Below are 23,306 nucleotides of genomic sequence, written 5' to 3' on the forward strand. Positions count from 1 at the left end.
TTTTTTGCTATTTGCCCCCTTGGAGTAGCAGACCCCCTCCAGCGCCTCCTGCGTTGGGACAGTTTACTTTAATCCTACATAAGTTGTGTGAATCATATGGGGGATACAGTTTTCTAGGACTTTGTTTTTGGGGTACTGTCGGCCGCGGGGGTAGGTGAGGCAACAAATAATAGTTTCCCGGGATTAAGTGATGGCCGCAGCGGAGTCTTTCTTTTCCCACCGAGTTCTGTTCTCTGGGCCTCCGCATTTTGCTCCAGGGACCTTTCCCTTAAATTGTCATTAATAATTTCTGGTAATTGCACGGTATGGAGATTGCTGCACATTGTTGTGTGATTTAATAGAACAGCTTGGCTTCCAGAACAGCCATCGGAACAAAACATATGAGTTTATTCTTCATATAGAATTATAGCAGAACAAAGCCCGAAGACAGAGAAGGCCTCGAACCCAACGTCCCACTCCAGAACATCTCCTCCGATAACTCCCACAGAGGAGTCAGAGCACCATCACTGCTTAAAGGCACCACAACCCCGAAAAGTGCCAGCCAGGGAATGTAGCATTCTGCATAAGCCCATCCACATACAAAGCAACAATAGGACCATCAGCCCCTCTCATTTCTATTTTATCAACAGTGGTTTCCAAAGTGCCAGTCAGAGGCCACAAAAGGTCAGGACTGAAGAGGCTCCGGATGTGACTGCTCTCATGGCTGCACAGATTATCCAGAGATCACAGCTCGGCGACAGATGCTTTTTCCAGCGTCTGACTGCCACTTTGTTATGGTACCAGTGCACATACCATAGCTGGTGGGGAATACTTCTATTTCTAACATCCCCCCACTCAATGGGTCCGGCTTCAACCACTGCCAGACTCTGCCTATTATCTCCTTGAGAACAAGGAGACAAATCTATCTATCTATCTATCTATCTATCTATCTATCTCCTATCTATCTATCTATCTATCTATCTCCTATCTATCTATCTATCTCCTATCTATCTATCTATCTCCTATATATCTATCTATCTATCTATCTATCTCCTATCTATCTCCTATCTATCTATCTATCTATCTCCTATCTATCTCCTATCTATCTATCTATCTATCTCCTATCTATCTATCTATCTATCTATCTATCTCCTATCTATCTATCTATCTCCTATCTATCTGTCTATCTTGAGAAAGGTCTCGTGATGAGACTGAAACGTTGCAGTTTGTAAACTTTTTGCTATGAAATAAACACTTGATTTTTCACCGAAGCAGTGCAGCGAATCTATCTATCTATCTATCTCCTATCTATCTATCTATCTATCTATCTATCTATCTATCTATCTATCTATCTATCTCCTATCTATCTATCTATCTATCTATCTCCTATCTATCTATCTCCTATCTATCTATCTATCTATCGATCTATCTATCTCCTATCTAATATCTATCTATCTATCTATCTCCTATCTATCTATCTATCTATCTATCTATCTATCTATCTATCTATCTATCTCCTATCTATCTATCTATCTATCTATCTATCTATCTATCTATCTCCTATCTATCTATCTCCTATCTATCTCCTATCTATCTATCTATCTATCTATCTATCTATCTACCTATCTATCTATCTCCTATCTATCTATCTATCTATCTATCTATCTCCTATCTATCTATCTATCTATCTATCTTGAGAAAGGTCTCGCGATGAGACTGAAACGTTGCAGTTTGTAAACTTTTTGCTATGAAATAAACACTTGATTTTTCACCGAAGGAGTGCAGCGGATCTATCTATCTATCTATCTATCTATCTATCTATCTATCTATCTCTCTCTCTATCTCCTATCTATCTATCTATCTATCTCCAAACTAAAAGTGCAGAACTCCAATGAAAAAAAGGATGGTGCTAGCGAGCAGCACTTATATGACTAAAAGTGCCCAATATACACAAGAACAAGATCGCAGTACTCCGAATATAACGTGAAAGAACTGTCTCTATCTATTAGATTATTATTATTAGATGGTTGGGGGTTTGGCTGACCAGTTTTTACCAGATTACAGGTTATCACCTATTCCCAGGATTGGTCAGCTAATTGGCGGGGGCGCACTTGTTGGGATCACAAGAATGGAAGTCCAATCTTTGGAAGTCCCAAAGAGAGGGAATGGTGCTGTGTCTAGCATGCTGCCGCTCCTTACGCTTAGGGGGGATTTATGAAGACCGGCCAACTTGTACGTCGGTCTTAAATTAGCCCCGCTACCTTTCCCTGGCCAAATTCACTAAAAGGCGTATGCCTTTTATCAGTTATCATCTATACAAGCCAGATAAATGTCAGTAGCACCAGCCAGACATCTAGAGATGCCAAACACATCTATGACCAACTGGATACAGTGCTGTCACAGTCAGCGTGGTACGTAATACAGCTAAAGGTGCCACCCTGGTGAAATTACCATCAAAAACCTTCACTATATATAGTATAGAAATACCAGAAGAGAAGGGGTTAACCAGAAGCAGCTCAAAGTCAGCCTGCAGGTGGCCAGCATCTAATTACTATTAATTATTACAATTTCTATGCAGCGATGCCACAGGATGCAGCTTGGGGCTTTTAATGCCAGTGTTAGCATGGCACCATAGTGCTAGGCAGGGGATGTGCTGGTAGTGGAGGCAGGGCACCATAGTGCTAGGCAGGGGATGTGCTGGTAGTGGAGGCAGGGCACCATAGTGCTAGGCCGGGGATGTGCTGGTAGTGGAGGCAGGGCACCATATTGTTAGGCAGGGGATGTGCTGGTAGTGGAGGCAGGGCACCATATTGCTAGGCAGGGTATGTGCTGGTAGTGGAGGCAGGGCACCATAGTGCTAGGCAGGGGATGTGCTGGTAGTGGAGGCAGGGCACCATATTGCTAGGCCGGGGATGTGCTGGTAGTGGAGGCAGGGCACCATAGTGCTAGGCAGGGTATGTGCTGGCAGTGGAGGCAGGGCACCATAGTGCTAGGCAGGGTATGTGCTGGTAGTGGAGGCAGGGCACCATATTGCTAGGCAGGGTATGTGCTGGCAGTGGAGGCAGGGCACCATATTGCTAGGCAGAGGATGTGCTGGTAGTGGAGGCAGGGCACCATATTGCTAGGCCGGGGATGTGCTGGTAGTGGAGGCAGGGCACCATAGTGCTAGGCAGGGTATGTGCTGGTAGTGGAGGCAGGGCACCATATTGCTAGGCAGGGGATGTGCTGGTAGTGGAGGCAGGGCACCATATTGCTAGGCCGGGGATGTGCTGGTAGTGGAGGCAGTGCACCATAGTGCTAGGCAGGGTATGTGCTGGCAGTGGAGGCAGGGCACCATATTGATAGGCAGGGGATGTGCTGGCAGTGGAGGCAGGGCACCATATTGCTAGGCAGGGGATGTGCTGGTAGTGGAGGCAGGGCACCATATTGCTAGGCAGGGGATGTGCTGGTAGTGGAGGCAGGGCACCATATTGCTAGGCCGGGGATGTGCTGGTAGTGGAGGCAGGGCACCATAGTGCTAGGCAGGGGATGTGCTGGTAGTGGAGGCAGGGCACCATATTGCTAGGCAGGGGATGTGCTGGTAGTGGAGGCAGGGCACCATATTGCTAGGCAGGGGATGTGCTGGTAGTGGAGGCAGGGCACCATATTGCTAGGCAGGGGATGTGCTGGTAGTGGAGGCAGGGCACCATATTGCTAGGCCGGGGATGTGCTGGTAGTGGAGGCAGGGCACCATATTGCTAGGCCGGGGATGTGCTGGTAGTGGAGGCAGGGTACCATATTGCTAGGCAGGGGATGTGCTGGTAGTGGAGGCAGGGCACCATAATGCTAGGGAGAGGAGGCAGGGCACCATATTGCTAGGCCGGGGATGTGCTGGTAGTGGAGGCAGGGCACCATATTGCTAGGCAGGGTATGTGCTGGTAGTGGAGGCAGGGCACCATAGTGCTAGGCAGGGTATGTGCTGGTAGTGGAGGCAGGGCACCATAATGCTAGGGAGAGGAGGCAGGGCACCATATTGCTAGGTCGGGGATGTGCTGGTAGTGGAGGCAGGGCACCATATTGCTAGGCAGGGTATGTGCTGGTAGTGGAGGCAGGGCACCATAATGCTAGGGAGAGGAGGCAGGGCACCATATTGCTAGGCCGGGGATGTGCTGGTAGTGGAGGCAGGGCACCATATTGCTAGGCAGGGTATGTGCTGGCAGTGGAGGCAGGGCACCATATTGCTAGGCAGGGTATGTGCTGGCAGTGGAGGCAGGGCACCATAGTGCTAGGCAGGGTATGTGCTGGCAGTGGAGGCAGGGCACCATATTGCTAGGCAGGGTATGTGCTGGCAGTGGAGGCAGGGCACCATATTGCTAGGCCGGGGATGTGCTGGTAGTGGAGGCAGGGCACCATATTGCTAGGCAGGGTATGTGCTGGCAGTGGAGGCAGGGCACCATAGTGCTAGGCAGGGTATGTGCTGGTAGTGGAGGCAGGGCACCATAATGCTAGGGAGAGGAGGCAGGGCACCATATTGCTAGGCCGGGGATGTGCTGGTAGTGGAGGCAGGGCACCATATTGCTAGGCAGGGTATGTGCTGGCAGTGGAGGCAGGGCACCATATTGCTAGGCAGGGTATGTGCTGGCAGTGGAGGCAGGGCACCATATTGCTAGGCAGGGTATGTGCTGGCAGTGGAGGCAGGGCACCATATTGCTAGGCAGGGTATGTGCTGGCAGTGGAGGCAGGGCACCATAGTGCTAGGCAGAGGATGTGCTGGTGTGGCGTCCGAGCACGGGTGTTGCTATTGGTTACTCCCTTCGTAAAAGCCTGTACTTATTGTACACAAGTGGTGATGAAGGTAGTGATAAAGTTTCGCCACTAGAAGTCGCTGTATTAGATGTATGTGCTTACATGCTGCATGGCTGAAGTATGTAAAGGGTTATTGTTTATTTGTGTGTCACATGGATCTGTGAACCTATAGAAATCTTTTCTTCTTTTCTCCTCTCTTTTCAGCTCTCTCTTTACTTCTGCTATTGCACTCTTCACCCACTCACAGCGCACCTTAGATACACTGAGGAAGGAAGTCACATAGGTAGAGGAAGTGTATAAGTCTTTTGTGTTTGACATTGTAGAGGAAGGACGCAAGCTAGACAGCTCTCTACAGTGGTCTTTCTCTGGGCCCTGGCCCTCTGCCAGGCCCCCCTACTCTCAAGAGTTCAGTCTAAGGGTCAGTTCACACGTACAGACTTGCAGCGTAAATCTCGCTGCGAGTCTGTCAGGGCCTTGTAGTTCACTGTCTCTATATACTCGCAGCAGTCTGATCACCACTGCGTGTATGTAATTCTGCCGGCCCCTTAACCCCTTCAGCTCCCGCCCGGCTCTCTCTCCGCTCCCGCTCTGTATACATTACCTCTCCTTGCTGCATGGGGTCCCGGTGTACTGCTCTCCTGCCTGGCCAATCAGTGTGTTGCCCAGCCGCAGGCACTGATTGGCCTGGCGGGAGAGCAGTACGCCGGGATCCCGTGCAGCAAGGAGAGGTAATGTATACCGAGCGGGAGCGGAGAGAGAGACGGGCGGGAGCTGAAGGGGTTAAGGGGCCGGCAGAATTACATACACGCAGCGGTCGTTCAGACAGTGACAGTCAACTGCCAGGACCTGACAGACTTGCAGCAAAATTTACGCTGTGAGTCTGTACGTGTGAACTGACCCTAAGTCAGATCCCCGTATGGGTAGGAAGCAAGACAAGACACAGCTCACAGTTTTTTCTCAGTGTACCCTACACAACACTATGCAGTGTTAACCCCTTACAGGAGAAGACAAATCAGAGATCATCTCAACCCACATCGTGGACTAGGAGAGTCACAGAGCAGGACAGTATGCACAGATAGCCGTAAGCTAGGAACTGATCCGGATAGAGCAAAGTTTCTAAGAGCCTAGGAATTCTATCTCGCAGCGCGGTTGTCAGCAGGGAACCCTCAGCATTCTGCTCATCCCAGGTAACAAGGTCTGGGGCGTTACCCTTATAGGACGGGCATTAGGTGATGTGAAGACCCAAAGGCCATTACATGGGCACAAGTATTCTCTTTTTCTTCTACCTTATCCTCCAACATCCTGGCAGAGTACAGTACTACTTGGGTTGGGACTCTCACAACATCCTCCTCTCTGCTATTCTGATTCTTTGTATCTCTCAACACGTTACTCAGTCAGCACGAATGTACTCCTTGCTGTATTCCTATCACAGATATGGTCGCTGTATTATTAAGTGTTTTATCAAGTGCTTTACCAAGGGAACTATCAAGTGTATTACACCCTGACAAAGGAAAGCTGTATAACTTGCTGCACGCAAGTACTTCTCAAGTAAAAACAAGGTTATTTATGGTAAAGAGACTCTGTGATCCTTCACCCCACACCGACACAGTGTACACTACATCCTTGGGACATTTCCCCTTTCTGTGGGTGGCAGTTCTGGGAGGGCCACTACACCACTCCGGCCCACCGTGATATCTTCCCAAGGGACCCCACTACTCCACCTGGAGCGGTATATAAGAGAACAGCATTTTCTATAAATACACACTTTGTGTGTTTGCAATTTCAACCATAGCAATGTGCTCCTGCCTAGTGTGAATGGTGTTGTAGGAGAGCTAACCAAATTTGTCTTTTTTTCTTAGAATACTCCAGCTGGAGCAGTGTATAAGAGCACAGTATTTACTATGAATACTCCAGCTGGAGCAGTGTATATGAGCACAATATTTACTATGAATACTCCAGCTGGAGCAGTGTATAAGATCGCAGTATTTACTATGAATACTCCAGCTGGAGCAGTATATAAGAGCACAGCATTTACTATGAATACTCCAGCTGGAGCAGTGTATATGAGCACAATATTTACTATGAATACTCCAGCTGGAGCAGTGTATAAGATCGCAGTATTTACTATGAATACTCCAGCTGGAGCAGTATATAAGAGCACAGCATTTACTATGAATACTCCAGCTGGAGCAGTATATAAGAGCACAGCATTTACTATGAATACTCCAGCTGGAGCAGTATATAACAGCGCAGTATTTACTATGAATACTCCAGCTGGAGCAGTGTATAAGAGCACAGTATTTACTATGAATACTCTACCTGGAATAGTGTATAAGAGCACAGCATTTACTATGAATACTCTACCTGGAATAGTGTATAAGAGTACAGTATTTACTATGAATACTCCAGCTGGAGCAGTATATAAGAGTACAGTATTTACTATGAATACTCCAGCTGGAGCAGTGCATAAGAGCATTGCATTTACTATGAATACTCCAGCTAGAGCAATGTATAAGAGCATTGCATTTACTATGAATACTCCAGCTGGAGCAGTGTATAAGAGCACAGTATTTACTATGAATACTCCAGCTGAAGCAGTGTATAAGAGCACAGTATTTACTATGAATACTCCAGCTGGAGCAGTGTATAAGAGCACAGTATTTACTATGAATACTCCAGCTGGAGCAGTATATAAGATCGCAGTATTTACTATGAATACTCCAGCTGGAGCAGTGTATAAGATCGCAGTATTTACTATGAATACTCCAGCTGGAGCAGTATATAAGAGCACAGCATTTACTATGAATACTCCAGCTGGAGCAGTGTATAAGAGCACAGTATTTACTATGAATACTCTACCTGGAATAGTGTATAAGAGCACAGCATTTACTATGAATACTCTACCTGGAATAGTGTATAAGAGTACAGTATTTACTATGAATACTCCAGCTGGAGCAGTATATAAGAGCACAGCATTTACTATGAATACTCCAGATGGAGCAGTATATAACAGCGCAGTATTTACTATGAATACTCCAGCTGGAGCAGTGTATAAGAACACAGTATTTACTATGAATACTCTACCTGGAATAGTGTATAAGAGCACAGCATTTACTATGAATACTCTACCTGGAATAGTGTATAAGAGTACAGTATTTACTATGAATACTCCAGCTGGAGCAGTATATAAGAGTACAGTATTTACTATGAATACTCCAGCTGGAGCAGTGCATAAGAGCATTGCATTTACTATGAATACTCCAGCTAGAGCAATGTATAAGAGCATTGCATTTACTATGAATACTCCAGCTGGAGCAGTGTATAAGAGCACAGAATTTACTATGAGTACACCAGCTGGAGCAGTGTATAAGAGCACAGCATTTACTATGAATACTCCAGCTGGAGCAGTGTATAAGAGCACAGCATTTACTATGAATACTCCAGCTGGAACAGTGTATAAGAGCACAGCATTTACTATGAATACTCCAGCTGGAACAGTGTATAAGAGCACAGCATTTACTATGAATACTCTAGTTGGTAGAACTCAGTCCTTTAAACCATGACAGATAAAATGTGACAGAAGTTTTCCTGGACGGGAGAGACACTGGTGTCTGGCAGCGGAGCAGACTTTAGATTTCTGCAGTCGAGGTTTAGAGCGTCTGATAAAACAGCTTCAATCTGTTAATTTCCCTACTGCATTATGACCTCACCGTAACCAGGAGGGGTGAAGCTGTAAGTCATCCTGCAGACACTGGCATGCCCTGCCCGCACACTCTGCCTGTACTGGGGGAGCTCCCACTGGCCGCTCCCTCTACTGGAGTGTGCATCTGCTAAATGGACCCCCCATTAGGGATGTCACAATACCAAAATTTTGAGTTCAATACCAATACCAACTTTTTTATTTCGATACTCAATACCATTTCGATACTTAGCGTATAACCCCCCCCCCCCCAATAATAACTCAATATAATGCCCCCCCTCAACTGCAGATATAACACTCCCCAATGTTCACTATGTAATATACCTGACATGTTATCTATATTCTTCAGGTCTGCACTATTACAATGGTACAATATATTTTCATTTTAATTTACAACTTACACTGTACAAATGTTACAAAAGTTATGTTTTTTTTGTTTGTTTTTTAAATACATGTGTTAAAAATGCGCGCAATGATATATGATATTTTTTTGGAACACTGTATACTGTGCGAGATTGGGAAGGTGATCATTTAAACGTGCAATTGCGCATGTGGTGATGCCAATATTTCCCCCTTTTTTTGTTTTTATTATAGTAGTTGGGGGTAGTAGTAGTATGGCTGACTCACAGCATAGTATGTTGGGGGTAGTAGTTGTATGGGTCACACACAGTATAGTATGTTGGGGGTAGTAGTTGTATGGCTAACACACAGTATAGTATTTTGGGGGTAATAGTAGTGAAGCTGACTCACAGTATATTATGTTGGGGGTAGTAGTAGTATGGCAGATGCACAGTATAGTATGTTGGGGGTAGTAGTACGGCAGATGCACAGTATAGTATGTTGGGGGTAGTAGTAGTAGTAGTATGGCAGATGCCAGTATAGTAGGTTGGGGGAAGTAGTAGTAGTAGTATGGCAGATGCACAGTATAGTAGGTTGGGGGTAGTAGTATGGTAGATGCATAGTATAGTAAGTTGGGGGTAGTAGTAGTAGTAGTATGGCAGATGCCAGTATAGTAGGTTGGGGGTAGAAGTAGTAGTATGGCAGATGCATAGTAAGTTGGGGGTAGTATGGCAGATGCCAGTATAGTAGGTTGGGGGTAGTAGAAGTATGGCAGATGTACTGTACAGTATGTTGGGGGTACTAGTAGTATGGCAGATGCCAGTATAGTATGTTGGGGGTAGTAGTAGTAGTATGGCAGATGCACAGTATAGTAGGTTGGGGGTAGTAGTATGGCAGATGTACAGTGCAGTATGTTGGGGGTACTAGTAGTATGGCAGATGCCAGTATAGTAGGTTGGAGGTAGTAGTAGTAGTAGTAGTAGTAGTAGTAGTATGGCAGATGTACAGTACAGTATGTTGGGGGTACTAGTAGTATGGCAGATGCCAGTATAGTAGGTTGGGGGTAGTAGTAGTAGTAGTATGGCAGATGTACAGTACAGTATGTTGGGGGTACTAGTAGTATGGCAGATGCATAGTAAGTTGGGGGTAGTATGGCAGATGCCAGTATAGTAGGTTGAGGGTAGTAGAAGTATGGCAGATGTACTGTACAGTATGTTGGGGGTACTAGTAGTATGGCAGATGCACAGTATAGTAGGTTGGGGGTAGTAGTATGGCAGATGTACAGTGCAGTATGTTGGGGGTACTAGTAGTATGGCAGATGCCAGTATAGTAGGTTGGGGGTAGTAGTAGTAGTATGGCAGATGTACAGTACAGTATGTTGGGGGTACTAGTAGTATGGCAGATGCCAGTATAGTAGGTTGGGGGTAGTAGTAGTAGTAGTATGGCAGATGTACAGTGCAGTATGTTGGGGGTACTAGTAGTATGGCAGATGCCAGTATAGTAGGTTGGGGGTAGTAGTATGGCAGATGTACAGTGCAGTATGTTGGGGGTACTAGTAGTATGGCAGATGCCAGTATAGTAGGTTGGGGGTAGTAGTAGTAGTATGGCAGATGCATAGTAAGTTGGGGGTAGTATGGTAGATGCCAGTATAGTAGGTTGGGGGTAGTAGAAGTATGGCAGATGTACTGTACAGTATGTTGGGGGTACTAGTAGTATGGCAGATGCCAGTATAGTATGTTGGGGGTAGTAGTAGTATGGCAGATGCACAGTATAGTAGGTTGGGGGTAGTAGTATGGCAGATGTACAGTGCAGTATGTTGGGGGTACTAGTAGTATGGCAGATGCACAGTATAGTAGGTTGGGGATAGTAGTAGTAGTATGGCAGATGTACAGTACAGTATGTTGGGGGTACTAGTAGTATGGCAGATGCCAGTATAGTAGGTTGGGGGTAGTAGTAGTAGTAGTATGGCAGATGTACAGTACAGTATGTTGGGGGTACTAGTAGTATGGCAGATGCCAGTATAGTAGGTTGGGGGTAGTAGTAGTAGTAGTAGTAGTATGGCAGATGTACAGTGCAGTATGTTGGGGGTACTAGTAGTATGGCAGATGCCAGTATAGTAGGTTGGGGGTAGTAGTAGTAGTAGTAGTATGGCAGATGTACAGTGCAGTATGTTGGGGGTACTAATAGTATGGCAGATGCCAGTATAGTAGGTTGGGGGTAGTAGTAGTAGTATGGCAGATGTACAGTGCAGTATGTTGGGGGTACTAGTAGTATGGCAGATGCCAGTATAGTAGGTTGGGGGTAGTAGTAGTAGTAGTAGTATGGCAGATGTACAGTACAGTATGTTGGGGGTACTAGTAGTATGGCAGATGCCAGTATAGTAGGTTGGGGGTAGTAGTAGTATGGCAGATGTACAGTGCAGTATGTTGGGGGTACTAGTATGGCTGACACATAACACAAGTATAGTATATTGGGGATAGTAGTTGTATGGTTGACATATAGCTATACAACTACTACGCCCAACATACTATACTAGTGTTATGTGTCAGCCATACAACTACTATCCCCAACATACTATACTGGTGCTGACCCAGCACTAGTATAGTACATTGGGGATAGTAATAGTTGTAGTGGAGCAGAACCTTCACCTCCTGCTCCATGCTGCCCGGTCCCGGCGTCACTCTCCTCGCTCCGTTGTGACTCCCGGCCCCCGCACACAGGCCGCAGGCTCCTCACTACAGGACAATCTCCAAAGCCATCGGCTGCTGCGCACGGAGCGGCTCGGATGCTGCTGACACAGCGGCATCTACACAGTTAAATAGCCGGTTTAACTGTGTAGATGCCGCTGTGTCAGCAGCATCCGAGCCGCTCCGTGCGCAGCAGCGGATTGCTTTGGAGATTGTCCCGTAGTGAGGAGCCTGCGGCCTGTGTGCGGGGGCCGGGAGTCACAACGCAGTACAGTCCAGTATGAATGCCGCTCCATAGTGACAGCGGCATGCCGTACCCGGGCGGCCCCCGCTGGTTGCTGGGGAGGGGGAGAGAGATGTCCGAGATGACACCTGGACCAGGCAGCATGGAGAAGGAGTTGGTGAGCCGCGCGGGGGGTGGGAAGCACACAGAGAGCACGGCTGGTGCTAAGCTAGCCGCCCGCCGTGTTCTCTGCACTATACTCTATGTTAAGCTGCGCTATTGCACATCTTAACATAAAGTATCGATACCAGGAAATCCTGGTACCGAACCGTTTTTTTTGCCCCGAATATCGATATTAGTATCGATATTTCGGTGCATCGTGCATCACTACCCCCCATCCTTCACATTTGGGGTTTGAAATTTGGGGTGCATTGTAAATTCTGTCCCCAACGGTTTGGGGGGATGATGGTGAAAGCTGAAGGAACTCTATAGACCTCTACAGGATCTGTCCCGTCCCCTAGCCCATGGTATAGAGGTGTAACCAGGAATCACTTCCCCCCACCGCACCTTGTAATGAAAAGATTTCCATGTCTAAAGGTAGAAAAAAATGATCATATTCTGCAATACCAAAAAGGTCATAATGTAATTATTAGTACGGCATAAGCCGAACATGTCCCGACAAGTGAGCCAAAGATGTCCAGCTTCTACCAGAATATAGTGATATGGAGCCGCGGCAGGACTAGAAATGGCTGGGCCTTATAGCAAACTATTGATTGCCCCCCACCCGTTAAATGTCCGACTATTTAGGGGAAATTTATCAAAATGCGCCCCAGGCCTAAGCCAGCTGTATCCCCCGATTGCCTCATGGGCAGGCAGGAGGGGGTGTGGGAAGGCGGGATGAGGCTTTGTGTAAATCGTGGCAGTAGGGACGGCGGATTTACTCAGAGTTGCCAGCCTCCTAGTAAAGCGGTCAGGGAAGCTGGGGGCAAGGCTTTATATAAGACTGTGAGAGGATCGGTGCAATCGCCAGGCACTCCTGCCCCAAAGTGTGTTCCAGAATCTGCCTTGGTTAACCCCTTGACAGGCCAGGGGCGTGTGGAGATCCAGAGCATACTGGTATATATCACTGTCTAAGACGTCATCCATCTGTCCGTGTATTTTTATTTTATTCACATAGTACCATCATACTGACCATATCCAGTATACAGGGAACAAGTATAATCTCATACATACTGTAGTACCATCATACTGACCATATCCAGTATAAAGGGAACATGTATAATCTCATACATAGTACCACCATACTGACCATATCCAGTATACAGGGAACATGTATAATCTCATACATAGTACCACCATACTGACCATATCCAGTATACAGGGAACAAGTATAATCTCATACATAGTACCATCATACTGACCATATCCAGTATACAGGCAACAAGTATAATCTCATACATAGTACCACCATACTGACCATATCCAGTATACAGAGAACAAGTATAATCTCATACATACTGTAGTACCATCATACTGACCATATCCAGTATACAGAGAACATGTATAATCTCATACATAGTACCATCATACTGACCATATCCAGTATACAGGGAACATGTATAATCTCATACATACTGTAGTACCATCATACTGACCATATCCAGTATACAGGGAACAAGTATAATCTCATACATACTGTAGTACCATCATACTGACCATATCCAGTATACAGGGAACATGTATAATCTCATACATAGTACCATCATACTGACCATATCCAGTATACAGGGAACAAGTATAATCTCATACATACTGTAGTACCATCATACTGACCATATCCAGTATACAGAGAACATGTATAATCTCATACATACTGTAGTACCATCATACTGACCATATCCAGTATACAGAGAACATGTATAATCTCATACATAGTACCATCATACTGACCATATCCAGTATACAGGGAACATGTATAATCTCATACATAGTACCATCATACTGACCATATCCAGTATACAGGGAACATGTATAATCTCATACATAGTACCATCATACTGACCATATCCAGTATACAGAGAACAAGTATAATCTCATACATACTGTAGTACCATCATACTGACCATATCCAGTATACAGAGAACATGTATAATCTCATACATAGTACCATCATACTGACCATATCCAGTATACAGGGAACATGTATAATCTCATACATACTGTAGTACCATCATACTGACCATATCCAGTATACAGGGAACAAGTATAATCTCATACATACTGTAGTACCATCATACTGACCATATCCAGTATACAGGGAACAAGTATAATCTCATACATAGTACCATCATACTGACCATATCCAGTATACAGGGAACAAGTATAATCTCATACATAGTACCATCATACTGACCATATCCAGTATACAGGGAACAAGTATAATCTCATACATAGTACCACCATACTGACCATATCCAGTATACAGGGAACAAGTATAATCTCATACATAGTACCATCATACTGACCATATCCAGTATACAGGGAACAAGTATAATCTCATACATAGTACCATCATACTGACCATATCCAGTATACAGGGAACAAGTATAATCTCATACATAGTACTGTGAAGGTGAACATGAAGGGGTTATTACTTTGGGTAAAAACATGGTAATCCTTAAAATGGCTTCAGCCTTGTAACTGTGTCTAGAAGGAGAGGAATGCTGGCAGCACGCCCATGAGAAATGCACCATGAACCTACATAGTAGTCACAACACAGACACAAGAACAAGACACTTTTTATGAAGAATATATGGTAAACATCATGTTGTGCCAGCCTGACTGCGCAGGACAGGAAGCCACTGACCATCTATGGACTGACCAATCAGAGTGTGACATGTATGTGTCTAGTGACTTGAAACCCCACCTGCACTAAAAGTTATATATATTTTATGTGAAACCAACTAAAGCGTTGAGTGCGCACTCCTAACTCCTAACTCCTAACTGAGAGAGGGGGTTATACTGTCTTTTTGCCTGGTGTCATGTCCTCGTCGCTAGCACTCAGCTTATCTCATTTGGACAGGGATAGCCACTTGGGAATAAGACAGATGAAACGCAAATCTCGCCTTGACAGTACCATCATACTCACCTTACACTGAGACTAACTCTATATGAGGTGAAATGATACTGCCACACTATTACCAGATCTTACATTACATAATAATTACATGTTACCTTTATATTCTAATATAAAACCCATAATATCAAGGGTAAGATTACCAATAAGAACACTATACAGTGGACAAATAATAGCGCCATACCATGACCACATATTACCACCACCTAATGACCACCTAATAAATAATACCATCATGCTGTATACAGACCATTTAGACCTATATGCAGTAAGCATATTACAGCACAGTTATTGTACATACAGTAACTCACTACCTCTTCTCTTATTGGAGTCTCGCTCATTTGTTTGGGGCCCTCAAATGATAGTTAAGCCACCCCCTATGCCCTACATAGTAGAAAGGCCCTGTACCCTCATATGTACCTCCATATAGTAGTCAGGTCTCCCCTCTGTACATCCATACAGTAGTTCGGCCTCCTTGTGCATGCAGGCCCTCCAGTAAGCATAACTGCCAAGAGTCCTGTTTTTGCTGTGACTGTCACGATTTTTAAGGGGTGTTCCTGGCAAAAAAAATGTCCCACATATGTCCCAGACACTTGGATATGTAATATGCAGGAGGCCTGATACTGGGGTCTGTAATATGCTGGGGGCCTGATACTGAGGTGTGTAATATGCTGGGGGCCTGATACTGAGGTGTGTAATATGCTGGGGGCCTAATACTGAAATGTGTAATATGCTGGGGGCCTGATACTGGGGTCTGTAATATGCTGGGGGCCTGATACTGGGGTGTCTAATATGCTGGGGGCCTGATACTGAAATGTGTAATATGCTGGGGGCCTGATAATGGGGTAAGTAATATTCTGAAGGCCTAAAACTGGGATCTGTAATAAGCTTGAGGCCTGAAACTGGGATCTGTAGTATGGTTGATGCCTGACAATGGGGTGTGTAATATGCTGGGGACCTGATACTGAAGTCTGTAATATGCTGGAGGCCTGATAATGGGGTGTGTAATATGGTGGGGGCCCGATACTGGTATGCCGGCACCTCCACCTGTCCTCCCTTCCCTGATGTTCATTGTGCCTGAATAAAGATTCCAGAAGATCGGTGAGTGCCCGGACCTCTGTTTTCATTGTTTACAGGATACTTTCTTCTGTTTTACGGACCACCCTGTTGGAATCACTGTCTGATTGCATACCCACCTGCTATCACAGCGTTAGTGGTGCTGAGGTGTGTGCCCAGGTGGAGTGGGAGGGTATGCTGGTTATGTGCCCTCTTGCCCTAGTCACCCGAGTCACCCACAGTCTTCCCCACCCTGTCCCAGTGATCCACAGTAACACACAGTCTGTCCCAGTCACCAGCAATCTGCCCCAGCTGCCTCTCTGCCCCAGTCACCTCCCAGCTGCCCTAATTCTAATTGCGCACCCCCAGTGCCACTACTCCAGTTGCCCACTCTTCTTTGTGATGTGCTGCCAGAGTCGGGGCCCCATGACTCCTAGCTACACCCCTGCTCCTCATATGTTCCTATCTTAAGGACTACTACCTGAGGGCACAGAGGGGGGCTTGTATACTACATGAGGACACAGAGGGGGTTTGTATACTACATGAGGGCACAGAGGGAGTTTGTATACTATATGAGGGCACAGAGGGGGGGCTTGTATACTACATGAGGACACAGCCTGACTCTCTCTTTTTCTCTTACAGGACTCAATGTTTTCTCTGGCCCTGAAATGCCTTATAAGTTTATCATCCATCATTCTGCTGGGACTGATCATCGCTTATCACGCACGAGAGGTGCAGGTAGGTGGCCCTGTGATATGTCTCTGCGGCCACTGTTGTCCCCACATCATGTGACCTTATTCACTATTTTTAGTAGTTGCTCTACAATCAAGGCTGGCACGTTATGGTGCCTTCTGTGTCACCCAGAACAAACCATACAGTCTATCTATAACAGTACCATACAGCGTATATATAACAGTACCATACAGCGTATAAATATAACAGTACCATACAGTGTATCTATAACAGTACCATACAGTGTATACATAAAAGTACTATACAGCGTATATATAAAAGTACCATATAGTGAATATATAACAGTACTATGCAGCGTATATATAAGAGTACCATACAGTGTGTATATATAAGAGTACCAAACAGTGTATACATAAAAGTACCATACAACGTATATATAAAAGTACCATATAGTGAATAAATAACAGTACTTTACAGTATATAAATAACAGTACCTTACAGTGTATATATAACAGTATCATACAGCGTATATAGAGTACAATAGTACCATACAGTGTATAAGTAATAGTTTCATATAGTGCATAAATAACTAAACCATACAGTGTATGTATAATAGTCCCATACACTGTATATATAACAGCACTATACATTGTATAAAAAACATACCATACATTGTAAATAAAACATACCATACAGTGCATAATAGTAACACACAGTGCATAAATAACAGCACCATACAGTGTATATAGAACAGCACCAGACAGTGTATATAGAACAATACCATACAGTGTATATATAACAGTACCATACAGTGTATATAGAACAGTACCATACACTGTATATATAAAAGTACCATATAGTGTATCTCTATATCATAAAAATGAAAGTCTTTCTGTCTGTCTGACTGTCTGTCTGTCTGTCTGTCTGTCTGTCCCAAATAGACTTCCAAACGCCTGAACCGTTTGACCCCAAATTTGGCACAGAGATACATTGGGTGCCCGGGAAGGTTATTGCGAAGGTCCCGTCCCCGCCAGATGTACAGGAGGGGAGGGGGAGGGGAAAGAGAGGCGCCCCATAGAGATGAATAGGAAAATCTCCTCACTGCAAACACAGGTGATATAATTAGCTGCAGCAGACACGGCAGTTGGAGCCTTAGCAACCAATAGGATTACTGCTTTCATTGTCACAGGGAGCAATGGTTGCTAGGGAAGCTGCCTCACAACATCCACAGTAATAACTGGTAGACCCCCTACTCCATCTATACAGTACATGTATACAGGACCCCCTACTCCATCTATACAGTACATGTATATACAGGGCCCCCTACTCCATCTATACAGTACATGTATACAGGACCCCCTACTCCATCTATACAGTACATGTATACAGGACCCCCTACTCCATCTATACAGTACATGTATATACAGAACCCCCTACTCCATCTATACAGTACATGTATATACAGGACCCCCTACTCCATCTATACAGTACATGTATATACAGGACCCCCTACTCCATCTATACAGTACATGTATACAGGACCCCCTACTCCATCTATACAGTACATGTATATACAGGACCCCCTACTCCATCTATACAGTACATGTATATACAGGGCCCCCTACTCCATCTATACAGTACATGTATATACAGGACCCCCTACTCCATCTATACAGTACATGTATATACAGGACCCCCTACTCCATCTATACAGTACATGTATATACAGGGCCCCATACTCCATCTATACAGTACATGTATATACAGGACCCCCTACTCCATCTATACAGTACATGTATATACAGGACCCCCTACTCCATCTATACAGTACATGTATATACAGGACCCCCTACTCCATCTATACAGTACATGTATATACAGGACCCCCTACTCCATCTATACAGTACATGTATATACAGGACCCCCTACTCCATCTATACAGTACATGTATATACAGGGCCCCATACTCCATCTATACAGTACATGTATACAGGACCCCCTACTCCATCTATACAGTACATGTATATACAGGACCCCCTACTCCATCTATACAGTACATGTATATATAGGACCCCCTACTCCATCTATACAGTACATGTATATACAGGGCCCCCTACTCCATCTATACAGTACATGTATATACAGGACCCCCTACTCCATCTATACAGTATATGTATACAGGACCCCCTACTCCATCTATACAGTACATGTATATACAGGACCCCCTACTCCATCTATACAGTATATGTATACAGGACCCCCTACTCCATCTATACAGTATATGTATACAGGACCCCCTACTCCATCTATACAGTATATGTATACAGGACCCCCTACTCCATCTATACAGTACATGTATATACAGGACCCTCTACTCCATCTATACAGTACATGTATATACAGGACCCCCTACTCCATCTATACAGTACATGTGTACAGGGCCCCCTACTCCATCTATACAGTACATGTATACAGGACCCCCTACTCCATCTATACAGTACATGTATATACAGGACCCCCTACTCCATCTATACAGTACATGTATATACAGAGCCCCCTACTCCATCTATACAGTACATGTATATACAGGACCCCCTACTCCATCTATACAGTACATGTACACAGGACCCCCTACCCCATCTATACAGTACATGTATATACAGGACCCCCTACTCCATCTATACAGTACATGTATATACAGGGCCCCCTACTCCATCTATACAGTACATGTATATACAGGACCCCCTACTCCATCTATACAGTACATGTATATACAGGACCCCCTACTCCATCTATACAGTACATGTATACAGGACCCCCTACTCCATCTATACAGTACATGTATATACAGGACCCCCTACTCCATCCATACAGTACATGTATATACAGGACCCCCTACTCCATCTATACAGTACATGTATACAGGACTCCCTACTCCATCTATACAGTACATGTATATACAGGACCCCCTACTCCATCTATACAGTACATGTATATACAGGACCCCCTACTCCATCTATACAGTACATGTATACAGGACCCCCTACTCCATCAATACAGTACATATATATACAGGGCCCCCTACTCCATCTATACAGTATATATATATACAGGGCCCCCTACTCCATCTATACAGTATATATATATATATATACAGGGCCCCCTACTCCATCTATACAGTACATGTATACAGGACCCCCTACTCCATCTATACAGTACATGTATATACAGGACCCCCTACTCCATCTATACAGTACATGTATATACAGGACCCCCTACTCCATCTATACAGTACATGTATATACAGGACCCCCTACTCCATCTATACAGTACATATATATACAGGACCACCTACTCCATCTATACAGTACATGTATATACAGGACCCCCTACTCCATCTATACAGTACATGTATACAGGACCCCCTACTCCATCTATACAGTACATGTATATACAGGGCCCCTACTCCATCTATACAGTACATGTATATACAGAGCCCCCTACTCCATCTATACAGTACATGTATATACAGGGCCCCCTACTCCATCTATACAGTTCATGTATATACAGGGCCCCCTACTCCATCTATACCGTACATGTATATACAGGACCCCCTACTCCATCTATACAGTACATGTATATACAGGACCCCTACTCCATCTATACAGTACATGTATATACAGGACCCCCTACTCCATCTATACAGTACATGTATATACAGGGCAACCTACTCCATCTATACAGTACATGTATATACAGGAGCCCCTACTCCATCTATACAGTACATGTATATACAGGACCCCCTACTCCATCTATACAGTACATGTATATACAGGACCCCCTACTCCATCTATACAGTACATGTATACAGGACCCCCTACTTCATCTATACCAGGGGTCCTCAACTGGCGGACCGCGGTCCGAACCCGGACCGCGGAGGCCAGCTGTCCGGACCCCTGGTCAGACCTCCTAACCGCCACGGATCCGGTCCGTCCCGCTCCCCACCGCACTGCCTCCCACCCCATAGGCGTACTGTCCTTAGATGTCAGTACGCCTGTGGGGCTGGGGGCAGTGTCGGTCCGGCCCCCGGCTGATACGCGCTCTCTGGGGATGTCCCGGGGATTCCCCAGCAGAGCGCGCACCACAGACCTCAGTGTACGCTGCCGGCCTGTCCTTCCCGGAAGTGCAGGCCGGCGGCGTACGCTGAGGTCACTGATGCGCGCTCTGCTGGGGAATCCCCGGGACATCCCTACAGAGCGCGTATCAGCCGGGGGCCGGACCGACGGGAAGAGACGAAGACAGACACAGCGGGGAATGAGGTGCTAGGTGAGTTGTTTTTGTTATTTTTTTTTCTGTCTGGGGGGCATCTACAAGGGGAGAGCGCACAGGTGGACTATATACTACAGGGGGGACCTCACAGGGGGCTATATACTACTGAGGGGGCTATATACTACTGGGGGGAGCGCACAGGGGGCTATATACTACAGGGGGGACCTCACAGGGGGCTATATACTACTGAGGGGGCTATATACTACTGGGGGGAGCGCACAGGGGGTTATATACTACAGGGGGGACCTCACAGGGGCTATATACTACAGGGGGAAAGCACAAGGGGGGCTATATACTACTGGGGGGAGAGCACAGGGGCGCTATATACTACTGGGGGGAGCTCACAGGGGGCTATATACTACAGGGGGACAGCGCATGGGGGGGCTATATACTACAGGGGGAGCTCACAGGGGGCTATATACTACTGGGGGGAGCTCACAGGGGGCTATATACTACTGGGGGACAGCGCACAGGGGGCTATATACTACAGGGGGAGAGCGCACAGGGGGGCTATATACTACTGGGGGGAGCTCACAGGGGGCTATATTCTACAGGGGAAGAGCGCACAGGGGGGCTATATACTACTGGGGGAGCAACAGGGGGCTATATACTACTGAAGGAGAGCGCACAGGGGGGGCTATACACTACTGGGGGAGCAACAGGGGGGCTATATACTACCAGGGCAGTCACCCCCTTTGTACCTAATATCAAAGGCCTGGTGAGAGAGAAAAAAATGCCAATTTTCCAGCTAATAAGCAGCAATTCTGTATATAAATAGTTGAACGTTTGTGACAAAGTAACAAAACACGTTTCCTACTGATGTTCAGCTCGGACCTTCACTTGACAATAGACCCCGGTAAGTGGACCTTCACTAAAAGTTGTTGAGTACCCCTGATCTATACAGTACATATATATACAGGGCACTACAGGTATACCAAACTGTGACTGGGTAACACTGCCATACCAGACCTGACCAATACCGCCATACTGTGACTGGATAACACTGCCATACCAGACCTGACCAATACCGCCATACTGTGACTAGATAACACTGCCATACCAGACCTGACCAATACCACCATACCGTGACTGGATAACACCGCCACCAGACCTGACCACTACAACCATACTGTGACTGGGTAACACTGTCATAACATACCTGACCAATACCGCCATACTGTGACTGGATAACACTGCCATACCAGACCTGACCAATACCGCCATACTGTGACTGGATAACACCACTATACCAGACCTGACCAATACCGCCACACTGTGTCTGGAGAACACCGCCACACTGTGACTGGATAACACCGCCATACCAGACATGACCAATACCGACACACTGTGACTGAATAACACTGCAGGTATACAGGACACTACAGGTATACAGGACCCCAAAACTATACACTACAGGTGCACGGGACCTCCACAAACTATATACTAAAGGTATACAGGACCCCAAACTTTACACTACAGGTATACAGAACCCCAAAACTATACACTACAGGTATACAGGACCTCCACCAACTATATACTTCAGGTATACAGGACCTCCACCAACTATATACTACAGGTATGCAGGACCCCAAACTATACACTACAGGTATACACGACCCCAAAACTATACACTACAGGTATACAAGAACTCCACCAACTATATACTACAGGTATATAGGACCCCAAACTATACACTACAGGTATACAGGACCTACACCAACTCTATAATACAGGTATACAGCACCTTCACAAACTCTATACTACAGGTATACAGGACCCCATAGCTATATACTACAGGTATACAGGAACTCCACAACTATATGCTACAGGTATATAGGACCCCAAACTATACACTACAGGTATTCAGGACCTCCACCAGCTCTATACTAGTTATACAGGACCCTCAAACTATGCACTACAGGTATACAGGACCCCCAAACTATACAGTACAGTATACAGGACCTTCACCAACTGTACACTGCAGGTATACAGGACCTCCCTCAACTATACACTACAGGTATACAGCCCCCCCCAACTACACACTACAGGTATACAGGACCCCCCCCAACTATACACAATAGGTATACAGCCCCCCCAACTATGCACTACAGATATGCGAGACCCCTAAAAACTATACATTGTGGGTATACAGAACCCCTCCAACTATGCACTACAGGTATACACTAATTCCACTCATTAACTCAGATGAAACAATACCTTTAGCTTGGCCTCCTGGGCACCTTAGAACAAATCTAATTAACACACTGACACTTTATACCCGGGCAGTGCCGGGTACATTTTCTAGTACAGTGGTACCTTGGTTTAAGAGTAACTTGGATTAAGAGCGTTTTGGTTTAAAAGCTCACAGTTTTTCAAAATT

General features: G+C 45.6%; 1 protein-coding gene across 4 annotated transcripts in view; it reads left to right on the forward strand.

Annotated features, from left to right (window-relative positions):
* KCNN3 (potassium calcium-activated channel subfamily N member 3) overlaps positions 1 to 23,306 on the forward strand; it is a 116,793-nt gene that overhangs the window by 19,736 nt on the left and 73,751 nt on the right. For 3 of the 4 annotated variants that reach the window (XM_069949362.1, XM_069949361.1, XM_069949363.1), the window contains exon 2: positions 16,547 to 16,642. In XM_069949362.1, coding sequence (XP_069805463.1) covers positions 16,547 to 16,642 — 96 coding nt within the window. Of the gene's footprint in view, positions 1 to 12,771; positions 12,829 to 16,546; positions 16,643 to 23,306 lie in introns of those variants that run through there. The other variant, XM_069949364.1, reaches the window with a different exon arrangement.

The sequence above is a fragment of the Dendropsophus ebraccatus genome, chromosome 13 (genome assembly GCF_027789765.1).
Source record: "Dendropsophus ebraccatus isolate aDenEbr1 chromosome 13, aDenEbr1.pat, whole genome shotgun sequence".
Taxonomy (NCBI): domain Eukaryota; kingdom Metazoa; phylum Chordata; class Amphibia; order Anura; family Hylidae; genus Dendropsophus; species Dendropsophus ebraccatus.